The following is a 15,215-nucleotide window of genomic DNA, read 5'->3' as shown; positions in this document are numbered from 1 at the left end:
AGTATGGAATACAAAGTTCACCAAAAAATGTTATAAAAAATATTACCTTTTACACTTAGAAACCAAATTAATGATACAAGGCTGCTTTCAAACACAAACAGAACTTTGAGCTTTTACAAGAAAAAAACTTAATTATACTTTATTATTACATTCATACTTATTATTAATTCTATTTGTCTTTTTAGCCTTTCCCAGCCTAGTTCCTGACAATAATTTTTTAACCCAGATAAGCTAGTAGTAGCTGGTACTAGCTAAAAATTAGCCTAAACATACAGATCTCTATACTGTATAGTTTATACTTTTCTGATATACTTATACTGATCTGTACTTTTTTACAAAAATATTAATAAAAATTAACTACTGTTTTAAATGTAACTGAAATCTGCACACAACGAAATGTGATCACTAGGATGATTAAAGGATGGAAATCTTTCATTCGGAATATCAACTTCATCTGGTGGTAACAAAATATTAACAGGAGTGAAATACTCTGATGAATACCAAATGTAATCAATAACTTGCTTCTTTTCAGAGTCAGGGCGCAGCTTCCAAGTAGTAAAGCTAAGCTTTCTTAAAAATTCATTATATACATTCTTTACATTAATCTTGGCCTCCCTAATTTTTTTATGACACTGTTCATTTTCTTCACTATTAAAATCACCACACCAAATTAAAGAAGCATTTTTATGCTTAGACATCATTCTCTCAATAACTGCTATACAACTTTTTGTTTGAGCTTCCCTTTGCACTTCAAAACCTTCTTTTGCCTTTAGGTGTGTTACAGCAACAATTGTAGTTTGATTTGTAATTCGATCCTCAAGAACAGCTGCTAAAATGGCTTGTTTTCTCTGCTCATCTATACCATCATGCAAATAAGAAAGTACAAGATCTTTTAACAGAAATCTTTCACTCTTGTAAAAAAGAGCAACTCCATCTGGTCCATTATTATTAAAATTAAAGCAAGGTGAGTCTAGTTTGGGTGCAAAAAATCCTCTGTACCTTTTAGGAATTAACCAAGGAACAAAGAAGTCATCAAAGTGATCCACTTCTTGCAGACAGACAATATGAGGATCTAATGTATTGATGTGTTCCATTGTTAACTTACTACGATGTTCCCATTCCAAGTATTGTGGAGGAACTTTACAAAAATTCTCACTTGCTGTAGAGTAGGTTAAGCCTAAACATACAGCATACAGAGTCAAAATCTCATAAAAAATCCTATAAAAAAATTCATGAAAATGTCATAAAAAATTGACAACCATCATTAGTAGTATTGAAAATGTAATCTACAGAGAAAGTGTAATCATTTTCTTTTTTGAGGGATAGAGGGCAATAAGAGAAAAAAATTTTCCTTCGATAAAAAACATTAATTAGTTTTGTAATTTTTTTTATTGAAGGAAAAATTTTTTTTTTTCAAAAACAAATCACATTTTTCTGAGGCAACTTTTTTTTTTAAATTCCATTTTATAACTCATAACTTGTAACTATGCTTGTTTAACTGAATTTAAGTTTAAACGTGTCGAACCTTAATAAACGCTTTTATCACTTTTGTACATAGGTTTTGTAATTCCCAAACAATCAATTTAAAATGTTAATTCACCTTGAGCAAGGACATTCCATTGCATAACTCTAAAAGAGATGTTATTGTTTGTATTTTTATTTAAAAACTTTCTGTCAATAAACAACTGATCTCCTGGTTTATTCTCCATAATTAGATTTCTATAAAAACAAAAGACAAATGGTTAACTTCCACATAAAATTATGTTAATATTCCACTATAACACTGAAAAAAAAATTCATTTTTTGTTATACAAGAATTTATATAACTAATTATAAGATTAAAAAGTTAAATGAGATCAAGTTAAGCAGTGGTGCACCCAGGACTCAGGCATGGCAGGCATGATGAACAGATTTTACAAAAACTTTTTTAAATAAAAAAATTAACACCATGTTAATATGCGTATGTGTGTGTGCATGTGTGCGTGCTTGTGTGTGCGTGCTTGTGTGTAATAAGGAAAATATTCAAGAACATTAAGGAAATCAAATAATTATCAAACGAAAATTAGCAACTTTATAAAACTTAAACTTAACAAAAGTACAAGTGCATAACACACTAATAATTTTATAGGCCAGTATTTTTAAAATAACATGATAATTTTCACTTTTGTTTTATATTATCATAAATCCTGTTTAACTAAAGTCCCCATCAAAACATAAATTGTTATACAGATTAAAGATGAACCATTCAAAAACTATTTTTATAAGAAGATTTACAATTATTTACAAGATAAGTGATAAAAAAGTGTTTGAGTCATATCTTTTCTCACTGGAGGTAAAAGTAAAGATGTATCTGAATTCAAACTTAAATGCTTCTTACAAATTTCACATTTCATTGAAAACAGCTCTTTGTAAGGAATTAGATATTTCAAAAATAAATGCAACAGCTCCTGTGGTTCCTTGTGGTACAAGTTTAGGAGAACTGAAGTAAAAACATCAGATAGTGATTGGAATACAAAATGATGGGACTGAATTGACTTTTCAGAAACAAAACTCTCTTCTATGCTTCTTGCAACAGCATTTATAGCCTTTAAACCAGAAAAGTAAAGTACCAGTGAAAATTGAAGAGGAATCTCTATGTCAAGACAGCTCTCTGTTTGCAATTTCTTTGTGTTAAATACTAACTCTGGAAAATCAGGTTTTACTAAGTTCACTAGATCAATTAGGTGAAACTCACTGTCTTTACTTTTTTTAGGTTTCGAAAATTCTGATAAAGTGTTCTTTCTCTTTAAAAAAGATACAGCATCATTTGAAACTTTATCAAGACCATTAAGCCAATTATAACACTCTAAAAGTTTTTCATAAAACAAACTTTGTTCCTCAGCAGGGTCTAAGCTTACATATCCAGTATTCCCAAGAGGAACAGGAATTATCTGATTTAATCTTAATTGAGAATATCTATTGCCTAAACCATCTAACCTGAAGCGAATCTCATGAATTTGTTTCATAGTATCTTTAATAATGTGAATCTCCTTATCAGCTTCATCATTTTTGCGCACAATAATAGTGTCAATAAAAGAAGCCATTAAACCTTGTATATCTTTTACTTGATTTACGGCACTGTTTAGATCAGCAGATAAGCTAGTGATATCATAATCATTTTTAACAGTTGTAGATGATAGAGCCATAACTTTAAAAAAAAAAGATACTATATTTAATATTCACAAAGTTTTTACAAAATCAAAAAATAAAGAGCAACAAAAAAATTAAAGAATTAAATTGCTACAAGTAACATCTTAAGGAATTGTAAGAAAAGTAGTTTGTATTAAATGAATTTATCAAAATGTACTTATTAGGACTAATTAGAAAGTATTTTAAAAGTAGGAAACATAAATTGATTTATATAGCATTTTAATACAGCACATAAAATAACATCTCTACAGATGCACCATTTAATTTTCAGTCATTAACAATCTAAATATTTATCAATTGTTTACTTTGAAAAAAAAAATTATTTAAGGGAAGATGGTAAAAATTCAACCATGGGTTAATCTTAACCACTTCTATTATATATTATGATATTTAAAATCACAGCCTAAAATACATCCTCATGAATATGAATCTATACTAGTTTCCTACATAGATTACTCGTAGATTAAACAATTACAACAGTTTTAAGTAATAATTTTAAATATTATAATAAAAATTAGAAGAGGTTGAAAGTAACCCATGGTCAAATTTTCCTCAACTTCTCCTAAATAAATAGTATTAAATTGTTTACTTTATATCTGATAAATAACTATTTTTAACTTTTCAAAATGCCAATTTTACACTAAAATTATTTAAATGAATTCCTTCTGAAAACTTTAAATACAAAAGCATATTTCAAATTAAAATATACATTATTTCATAACATAATTTGTCAAAATGTCAATTTAATGAGAAAAACTTTAATTAAACATAAAAAGTTGTATAACACTTTATACAGAAGTAAATAGTACAAAGTACAATTTAATTTTTAATTTAACATTGTTCAAGCTTGATTGACAGCTGTCAACTAAGTATGACAGGCATATTGAGGTAAATAATCAGAATCGGCATGCTTTTAAAATAGCTTTTTTTGCACTAAATACTGCAAATCAATCACAACTTGCAACAGCAATAAAACTGCTTAACCAGCCTTGTGTATTGTATGATGATATGAACAATACATTTTTCTTATTTTTCTGAAACACTGTTTGAGTTAGAGCATGAACATGGATAATAGCCACAAGTCCCACAACTACTAAAATGATTTCTTATTTTTTGTTGTTGTTGTTGTTTTTTTTGTCGAGCTCTAGAATTCTGGAACCAAACTTGAGTAACACGCTTTGGTAGACTTACATCAGCAGCTATACGTTCTAATTCATTACTGTCAGGATTAGCATCAACATCAAAATTAGCTTGTAAAACTAGTACTTGTTCTTCACTAAAAGATGTACGCACTCTCTTGTTTTTGCTTACATGTTTTATCCACATTTGATCTTCATCAATAATTAATTCAGGAGATTTTCCAACAACAGAGTTATTATTTAGTAACACAGGGCAAGCCCCAGGCAATTCAAGATGCTCCACATAATGGAGCTTGCATAGTATATTTTCTTCAATTAGGGCAAATTCTTCTCCTGTAGATAGCTGTCTCTTACACACATCACAGGAAAAACAAGCAAGATGATAAACATTCTGCTTAGCTTTTCTAATCCAATCAGATTGCTGAATTGGTCTTGAGCAAGAACTACATTTCACTTTTAATAAATTTCCATTCACTTCTAAATTACTTTCAGTTGAATGCATCTATAGCCAAGAAAAATGTAAATAAAATTAATGCATGTATTCAGAGACTGAAGTTTCTGATAAATAGTTCATGAAACTTTAAAATATTTTCTGAAAATTGATAGTTGGATAATAAGATAGTATTATATATTACAATTTAAGACCATGAGACATTTAGAAAGTTTCATTTTTGCCTTACACATGTCCTGTATATTTATAGTGTTGGAAAAATAGTTTTTAATATATTCTTACACTAATAATTACAAAAGAAACAGATTATATGTTAAATGAATACATTAAATACTATGTCTGTATGTCTATGTAAGTATGTCTATATATGTCTGTATAAGTATATATAGTAAAAAAATTATCTATCTTCAATTTTTATAATGAAACTAAAAAAACTATGTTTAACTTAAATATTCATTCAATTTTGACCCAGTTGTCAAGGATGCTCATTTGGCAAAAAAAAAAAAAAAAAAAAAAAAAAAGCACCAGTGTTAGTCTAAATAAGAATGAAATTGTGAGAAATTATTAAATTTACATCATTTGAATTTTGAGCACGCACCGATTTAGCTCCCCTATTGTTTATATTCCTAATCTTACTTAAGTAAAAATTGAACAACTTCATTTTTTATATTTTTTTGATTAAATAATGTTTAATTTGTAACTGGAATTTATGTTCAAAAACATAATTTATCTATGTTGTAAACATATCGTAAAGTGTTAAATCATAAAATAGTGTTTAAATTATCTTTTAATAGTTGAAAGATTTTAATTGAGAAGATAATTAATTGATCTCAAAAGCATTTTTTTTTTTAAATTAAAATACTTGATAGCCGGCAGCCGGATTTATAAATCCTATTGACCTGCTTAGGGAAAACACTTTATTCAAAAATCCCCCTTTACACGAATACGTCAATATACTTTTTTAATGCTCAATGAACTCATGATTAAATCAAATGTGGGAGTTTAGAGATGACAACTCGATAAAAATCATCAATAATGATTGTTTCCAACAACATTTAAAATGTTTCCAACAACGTTTTAACTATCGTGTTTTTTCAATTCACAAGCTGGTGAATTGAAAAAACACTATAGTTAAAAATGTTTAAAAATAATACCAGGCTTAATGCTATTGAAAGTTTACGTTCGAAAAGTTTTGACATAGTGGAAGGTTAAACCAACAATATATATTAACTAGATGTCTAACTTCCGAAAAAAAGTAAAGCAAATTTTTTTTGCCACCAGCATATGATTGGATAATAACTTGTTTTGCCACCAGCATCTGATTGGTTAACAGATATTACAGAAAAACGAACAGCAAAAATAAAACAAAACATCGCCAGAAATTTTTCTTCTTCGCTGCGGCTACCGGCTTTACAACCTTCAAAAACTTGCTTTACATTTTCTTACAGAATTTATGTGAAGTTAGACATCTAGTTAATATATATCAATGGGTTGAACAAAACAGAACTGTCTACAAGGAACAATTCGATTTTAAAGGGTACAACTTGTACTTTTAATTTTAATTAACATTGTATATTCATATTTTTAAAATTGGTATGAAAATTTTACAATTTTTGTTAAATTTGTCATTTATCAATTATTACAAACTAGGTGAGGTTATTATTGCCATTTTCAATTCTGTTCATTAATTTTTCATATCAAAAAATTATTTTTGAACGAACATTTCGTAAGCATGTCATCTCTTTCTCAAGATTGTTTTTAAGACATGTGCCCCTATGAAAGAATCCTAAATGAAAGAAACTCGTCTTGGGGAACTAAATATCGTTGGCAAGATATTAATATTTTCAGCAGACATTTTTTTCGAAATAGAAACAAATTTTTTTTTTAATCTTATCCAAGTAAAAATAGGTTAACAACTGGTCAAGCTTCACATTTTAGTTGTTTGTAACTTTATTCCCATCCAGTAGAATTGTTTCAGTAGAATTCAGTAAAATGTGGAGATCGTTAAAAATAAAAGATTCAAAATCGTCTTGTACTTTTTAAATTACCTTTTCAAAGTTTTCTTATGATCTTTTTTTTTATTCGCTTGCAGCGCCATTTTATTGAACTGCAAAGTATAATTCTTTTTAATGCGTAAGTGTTTCGATAGGTTTAACTAGTGGTTGTTGAGTAGTTATGTAACATGGGTTCTAACAAAGCGGCTTTTTAGCGCTAATATTGTTTCCTACCCAGTAAGCCATTTTGCGCTGATCTTCTTATCAGAAGTAGAAAGTTTCTCAGTACATTGATTACATCTTACCGGTCAGAAATATTTTTAGGATTAATATCGAGATGGCAACTTAGGCTCATTTGATGCTGATGATAACAATAGCGCAGGAGTACTGACATCAAGCGGATAACGCGAACGCAGCAACAATGACAATAAGACTAAGTGTCTGGCGAGTGGCTATGGGTGGTTGGTATGAAGAGACAGGTAACAGATAGCGAATTTGTGGAGGTACTATGGCTCGTGAGTGTCTAGCCTTAAGAAAAAACTTTGATTTATGCGCCATATATTTAGTCGATTGTGCAGCGCGTGTTGGGTGACGTAATCTGTTGATGTAAAGCACGAGTTAAGCATTTAACAGTAATTTGGGTAATCTGTTTTTTTTCCCTTTAAATCCAAAACTAAATTAAATTTAAACCTATTTTTCAACATTATTTTGATAATAACAGAACGTTATTTTTTATCATGGTTGATATATTTGATTAGTTATTCTGGTTCATGTATGGCTACTTGACAGCATAAAAGTTCTTCAAGTGATGCTTTTTTAGTAATTTTTTTGTAATTGTAGGATTTTTAATCTTATCATGTAGGATCTATCTATATTTTTTAATACTTGCCTTTCTTTGCCATCTTTGAAAATCTATTTGCGTCTTTGTTCTGAGAGAAGTTTGTATTTTTTGGCTAATTTTCCTCAAGATTACTTCCCATTTTTGAAGACTTTCCAGTGAATCAAATCACGATTCATTGAAGACACTTGCTTTTTTTTGTCTCTTTCATATGATATTTAAAAAAAAATTGAAACTTAGAACTTAGTATTAATTGTATTAACGATGAGTTATGTGATTTTATTTCGTGACAATCTTGTCAATTATAAAAAATTTTGCATTTCACTTAATACTTTATCAAATGACATGCAGTTTTAAAATCGGTCTTTAGGAATGCAACTTCTGTATGCATAAAAATTACATTTAAACTTATCACTTTCCTGTTCGATTGTCGAACTTGGGAGCATACTTTGCCTCTCAAAACTAAGTACTATCCTAAATTATGAAAAAAGAGCAAAATTTTTAGCATATATTTTTTTATTTGGTAAGAAAACTCATAAATTTCATGATAAATACATTGCTTATAATGCATGAACAAAAAAAATGGTGTTTGAAAAAGAAATTTTTAATTTTGATTTATCTCGAAAGAATGAAAAACCGCAAAACTATCAAACTTGTTCTAAATGATTTCTGAATAAACTATAAATAAATTCTAAATTTCGTTCTAAATAACATTTAAATGATTTCTAAAATAAATCATTTTTTACTGCGCTTGGGGATTGACTCGATAAGTTTATTGATTTTCTCTTGTGGAAAATTACAAATAAAGTGAGTTGTTGGAACAGTGGATTAAAACTTGTGAATGTCCCTAAATATTCAATTTTAGTTGTGTGATTGTGTAGATTGCTGCTATAAATTGAATTTTTGGATTTGTCTGAATACTTGCAACCATTAACTTGCAAAAATGTTTTACCTAGCATTTCATATATAAAATTATCGTTCAAATTTAAATACATTTTATTAAGCAACAAAGAGCCATAGCAAAACAGTTCTTTAACAACTTTACAAAGTGGTAATTGTATTTTGAAATTATATTTTGTTTATTAGTTCCAAGTGGACTTTAACTTACAAGGAAAACCAACAATTCTCTAAAATGCCTAAATATTTGTAGAGAGAATGTTTCTTTTCAGTCTGAATCTTCCAAAAAGTACATTTTAAATGTTAGACTAAAAGTTTTTGGTAGCAATGGAAAACTAATTTTTTCAATCAACACTATTTTAAAATAACCGTTTGCACTAAATTTTATTTCAGTTTTCAAATGCTTCACCAACACCATTTGCAGAAACCTCAAATATTAACTGAACCACCCCCATATTTGATAACATATATGCTTTTCCCAGGTTTTCTGCGAACAAAGTGTCTTCTTTTTGACCATAAATTTCAAATTTTGGTTCATCTGTCCACAGATCCCTGTTCAATTGATTATGGGTCATCTAAGACTCATTTAACCCAGACTACAAAGAACAGTTGAGGAATTGAAAGAAGCTTTTGTAGCATGGTGAAGATCTTCACTCAATTCAATCGATGTTTTGCTTTAATTTCTTAAAGATTGAGTTCTATAAGTTTTTTTGGTCTTCCAGATCCTTTTTTATCCTCTAAAGAACTAGTTTAGGGAAAGGTTGCCGATATTGTACCCCCTAACACAAAATTTAAAAATTCAGGCAATCTACTGAGTGGAAACATGGAATTTCAATTGTCTTTCATAATTTAGGGTTTGTTTGTTGTAAAGATGTTAAAAAAAAAACTCAAAATTTAAAAAGCGTTAAGTCTCAAAGAATCAAATTGAAAAAATAGCGCTAAGAGCACAATTAAGGAAACTAGATCCTTAATTGTACCATTGTAATCCAATATTGTACCACTTTCTTGATTTCAAATATTTTATGATTTCAGGTTTTAGGGATTAAAAGAACTGATTAAAACGAATGGTTTTTATAAAATCAGCCATTGGAAATATTTTGATATAACATAGCGTAACACCTTACTACCCATAATAAAATGAAATGAAGCTTTTTATTTAACAAACTCTATGCAGCTTGAATTATTTTTTCTTCTGGGAAATGCTGAAAATAGGTATCACCGCATATGGTACAATTTTTATTAAATTGTATGTTTACCAATAGGTTAGCTAGGATAAGAATAGAGGAGGAAGGCAGATGTTAAAGATAGTTATACAAAATAATGTAAAACAATATATACTATATCTGTTTTAAAAACAATTTTACTAAATAATGTAAAATAAAATACATAAAAACTTTATTTTTGACTAAAGTTGCAGATATATTGTTTCTGTTTTTTATTAACACCTGCACAGTCAACATGACGCCACCCTTGACAAGCAAGATATTTTATCATATTCCTTTTTATGTTTTTTTCAAAAAGGTAACAAAACCAGCTTTCACTATGAAGAGATGTATTTGCATGTTTGAACCTTTTTACACTATTCCTGCCCTGATCTATCTTTTTAGTTGATATTTGTAAAACTGAACTTAAGAGTGCATCTTTATAAGGACTATTTGTCAATACAAGAGTAATACTGGAGTTTCTCTCTTTTTGTTTAACTGGTGAAGTTTGTATTGGAAGTATGGGTATTTCTTTAATTGGAGTCTCAAAAGGAATTTGTTAAATTTTACATGCGTTTTTTAGCGGTCAGAATGGTAGAGTCGGTACAATTTAGGATCTGCCTTGAGGTACAATTTACGTAACTAATCTGTCATTCAGTTAATTAAAAAGTTTGACAACTTATAATAAGGTATTTTAAATTCTAGGTAGTTATTTCGAATTTCGATAAATTATGCTTTAACATAAATACACTGAACAAATCATATCTTCTAGTTTCTTTAGTGAAATACGCCTAGCCATAAATCCCTAAAATAAGAAATCTCCAATAACAAACCAACAAGAGCTTACTCTGGCCTTAATGCAGTTGGATGAGAAAAAAAAAACAGTTGATTCCTTAATTTCATTCAGCAAAGATAAAAAATAAATTAAAAAATTTCTTGTGGGTTGTAAAAATAACGAGTTATGTTAAAAGTACAATATAGGTATCGGTACAATATTAGCAACCTTACCCTAAATAAATTTTTAAATGTCAGGTACCTGTCTCTGATGCCCTTAATTTTTTTTTGCTGTCTGATAATAACTACAATCTTCTTAATGAAGCAAAACAATCGGACTCTTAGAAGGTTCAGTTAATATACAATTTTGGTTAATATTTGCTGAATATACGCATAGAAGTTTTAGAAATTTTTAGCAAAGTTTAAGGAAAACTAAATTGCAAAATTATGGCAATAAAAAAAAAACGACTCATTTAATCAAATAAGATAACGACTCATTTAGCTCAAATAACTAATAAGATTTTAAAGTAATAGCTAAATACAATCAATACGTTTAAATAACAAATGTAAGAACAATGCAAAACATGATCATGTGTGCAGAAAAAACATGATCGTTTAATTGCTACAAATCAAAAGATCTTTGTTTATTTTAAAACAAAATGTGAACATTGAAGGATTTAGAGTAGAGTATGTCTCAAGCATTACCAAATACCTTTCTCAGGACTTTATACTAAAAACAGCGGTTTGTAGACGACTGTTTAGAACACAGAAACTACGAGTGTAATAAGTTTGAGACTTATGCACAGTACTAAATATATAGTCGGATTCAAAGAGATACAGAATAAATAAAGAAGGAAGGCGCACAGTGGTCAAAATAATGTATTTAGGCGTAAAAAATGGCTTAACCCTTCAAAGCATTTACAAAATTTTTCAAAACTCAAATTTAAGAATAATACCTTTACATAAAAACTTATTATAACTAAACAACACATGTATAAAATGTCAAATAATATTATGTACATTTAATATAAATTATTCTGACTCTCTTTAATCACTTTCATCACTGTAAAAATCACTTTCACTATTAGTACCTCTTGTAATAAATGTATTATTACCCCTCTGTAACAAATCTAGAACTTTCTTGAAAACTACCACATATTAAATTGCCGAATATATTTTGTCTCCTTGTGCCAGGCTTGCTATGCCTCTTCTCGTGTTAGTATAGATATTGATGAGCCACCAATCTCAACTCCTTCAATAAATATATGCTTGTATCTAGATTGGCCCTCTGCCTAATTACACCCCCCTGTAAAAAGTACGGTAGTATTAGAGTTTCACCTTCAGATTCTCTTACTGAGAATCTGAAGGTGAAACTCTATTACTACCGTACAGAAGCAAGTTTTTTAGTATGGTCTATTAAATCTTCACTAATTTTACATTTTCAGGATAAAACTCTTTCTTTGCTTGTAAAATTAGATTGCAGCCAGGATAAATGTAAGTGCTATGCCATTTACTTAGTTGTTGAACAGATGTGTATGTTTTTTTTGTTAACTTATCATTCACGCAAAAGCGAAGGCTTTATTCACGCTGATTTGAACTGATAAATTTTGTTCTTGCACAGAAATCATGGTCTGCAATTTTTTTTGCTCTTCCTGTAGAAAAGTGGTCTTGGTAACCAGTTTAAAAGTTTCTTCGACATTTCGTTTAGCTTTTACTATCCAATTAAAATTTTTTACGCGCGATGATAAAGATATTTCTAATTTTTGCGCACATTATTGATAAAAGTTTTGTCGCAGTTTTTAAGACTATCACTATTGTGTAGTAGATACTTAAAAAAGGAGTTTTTTAAGTATCTACTACACAATAGTGATCTTAAAAAATCAATAAAAACTATTTTCTTGTTTAAATGTTTTGCCATATATTAAAATGTTTGAACAACTCCCTTTGAAAACACTGAAAAGAACATTTCATAGAAAGTTACAAAAAGATGAAGTTGTATTTTACATAATATGAAATCCAGATAGATTTAGTACCAGTTGGAAATAATGTGACCAATTCTATGATTTAGGGTCAAAAAACTTCGCTTAAATACGAAAAAAAAATTGTAATAATTATTATAAATTATTATACTTTTAGCGAAACTGTAATGTTATTTTTTAAAATAAATTCTTTATTCTTTGTAGAAGATCAAAATGAATACCACTTTTCTACAAAGCCTTTGCTTAACTCACTGACGCATTTGAGACCGTTAATCATTTTTTACCTGTTATCTGACTAATCAAAATTTGAAGAAACTGATGATAGATAACTAAGTTTGTGCCAATAGGTATTAAGTTACACAACTAAGCTTAAAATCGAATAAAACAGCACGTATTTGAGAAAAATTCATGATTTCTAATGACGTCGTGTGGATATCAATTGGTTTTATATTTCGATAAAGTAGAAAAAACGCGCGCAAACAAAAGTACTCGTGGTTTTAGAATTAAATTAGAGAGTTCTAACATTACACAAAACCTTAAGGCATCCTCATATTCATTTACAACCAACCCTCCAATCTTCCAAACCTCACATAACAAAGCAAATATTGCTGTAAAATTAAACGACGTTTTTCTTAATGTTCAAATTCAGCAGCAAAAGTCCTTTCAAATTTATGCGCCTTTTAGATATCTTAAAACACTATACTTTTATGGGCGAATCAAATTGCTCATAAAAATATGCCTTATAAACTCTTCAAAATAATTGAGGTGCACAAAAGCAACTTTTCATAAAACAGGTTCCTGATCAGTTAAAAATTGCCTGCGTCACACTAATGTTTAAAACTGGTGATGACTCATGTCTCAAATTACAAGTCCATATGCGCACTTCCTTACATCTCTAAGTTGTAAAGCTTATAATGTATTATGTATAATGTATAATGTATTATAAACATCTAACGGAAAATGATATGCGGTATAGCAAACAAATTGGTGTTTAAAAAAAATCACTCCATCATCTACACCGTAATTGAAGTAATTAATGAAATAACAATGATGATTTTTGCAATAATTGTTTGCTTTCTGACAAACATTAAACAGTAAAAGTAATGTAAAACAACTTTAAAAAAACCTACGACTTTTGGGATACGTCTAGGCTCCGTTCGAGGATCATTGTTTTTATTATTTAAAAAAGACATATTTAACATCAAACCTTCTGCATTTCATTTTGTGGTTGAGTCGACAAATACATGGCATACTTTTTTAAAGTCACGATTGTGCTTATGTTATATTTTCTACTATGATTTCGATAATCTTTCTAACTCTCCTCATTGGAAAGACAACATTAAAATAGCCTGACCAGCTGAAAATGTAGTTATAGCAGTGATTTGGCTGAAGAACTTGTGAATGAACTTTGTAATTCTAAGGTTTCTATATCTTAAACCCTCCATAAGTTCATCCTAAATACTTTAAAAAAACAGCTAGAAGAAAACAAAGATACTGGATCGTGTACTACAGGATCTTTACAGAACTAATATAGATTTTACCAAAAAACTTTGTTTCTCATCCAATGAGAACAGCAGTTGCAGACAGAACTATCAAATCTTCACCTGACATTAGTTTTAAAAGTTGTTTGTCTAAAAACTAAAACCACACCAAGAGGATGCTCTCCAGAATTATATGTTATATTTTAAAAGTAAAATATTCTTTTGCTGATCAAAAGTGCATTTGAACATTTTGAAATGATACAAACATCCATTTCTCATATTTTCTTATCTTCACCTTATCTGTATCTTGTCTTGCTTTATCTTATTATATTTTTAACATTAAAATGTAAATGTTTAAAGCAATTTCGACAACACTCAAAATAGTTTTTTTGAAATAGCAATAGGGCTTATATATATATATATATATATATATATATATATATATATATATATATATATATATATATATATATATATATATATATATATATATATATATATATATATATCAAATTAGAGTTAGAAATTAGAAAAGGAATTTTTATTTAAAATTATTTTTAAAGAGTCTTTGCTTTTCACATTTTGATTTGTTAATATTACATAAAATACAAAATCTGGTAAATGTTCATGTTGCCAACATAATGTTTCATTTCACGCCTTCTAGATAGCTTGTAAATACCGCTACACTAAATCTTTACAATAATGTATATAATATATATATATATATATATATATATATATATATATATATATATATATATATATATATATATATATATATATATAAGTTAATAACAAAAATTACCATCAAGTTAAAACAAAAACGAGAAGCAGAAACTCATATGTTTAAAGTAGGTTAATTATTTTAAATAATCGAAAATTGGGAATTAAGAAAGCAACAACTTTTTAAATTTATGCTTTCCCTTCTTCATAATACTTTAAAAACGTTCGTGATGTCACGTCGACTGAATGGATGAACGCCAACGAATAGTTTTAACGATGCGTAAATAATTATTTCATATTTTTAAATAACCACTTTATTAATTACATAATTACATTACATCATTATATCAAAAATGGTTTAATTTTTTTACTTCCTTATAAATTATGCAATCATATTAAGGTTAGATATTTAGTGTATTGAATACAAAGATCAAATGCAATGGTTTTACCAATCAAAAACCATGCCCACGAAAAACATTTTATTTTAGGCCACACGCAAAATCAATCATAATAAAAGCTAATATCGATATTTTTTTTATTGCATCTTT

At 28.4% G+C, this 15,215-nt stretch overlaps 3 protein-coding genes across 3 annotated transcripts; all 3 read right to left on the bottom strand.

Moving 5' to 3' along the window:
• Positions 1–132: 132 nt before the first annotated feature.
• On the bottom strand, positions 133–1,724 carry LOC145194829 (nocturnin-like). Its single transcript, XM_090079429.1, has 2 exons — positions 1,601–1,724; positions 133–1,177 (listed from the first exon to the last, which is right to left on the bottom strand). Exons 1-2 carry the CDS (start codon positions 1,707–1,709, stop codon positions 366–368), a joined length of 921 nt encoding a protein of 306 aa, XP_089935555.1. The 5' UTR covers positions 1,710–1,724; the 3' UTR covers positions 133–365.
• Positions 1,725–1,737: 13 nt separating this feature from the next.
• On the bottom strand, positions 1,738–3,225 carry LOC145187123 (mediator of RNA polymerase II transcription subunit 27-like). The gene has a single exon (XM_080063435.2). It carries the CDS (start codon positions 3,183–3,185, stop codon positions 2,277–2,279), a length of 909 nt encoding a protein of 302 aa, XP_079919561.2. The 5' UTR covers positions 3,186–3,225; the 3' UTR covers positions 1,738–2,276.
• Positions 3,226–3,436: 211 nt separating this feature from the next.
• On the bottom strand, positions 3,437–4,866 carry LOC145191337 (LIM/homeobox protein Awh-like). The gene has a single exon (XM_080068410.2). The coding sequence runs from the start codon at positions 4,828–4,830 to the stop codon at positions 4,216–4,218; it is 615 nt and encodes a 204-aa protein (XP_079924536.2). The 5' UTR covers positions 4,831–4,866; the 3' UTR covers positions 3,437–4,215.
• Between the last annotated feature and the right edge of the window lie 10,349 nt (positions 4,867–15,215).

Source organism: Hydra viridissima, unplaced genomic scaffold, assembly GCF_058129835.1.
Source record: "Hydra viridissima isolate aposymbiotic clone 2 unplaced genomic scaffold, HvirCarnegie_v1 scaffold_2, whole genome shotgun sequence".
Taxonomy (NCBI): domain Eukaryota; kingdom Metazoa; phylum Cnidaria; class Hydrozoa; order Anthoathecata; family Hydridae; genus Hydra; species Hydra viridissima.
Note: the sequence above shows the minus strand (reverse complement) of the source record. Positions and strands in the feature narration are given on the sequence as shown.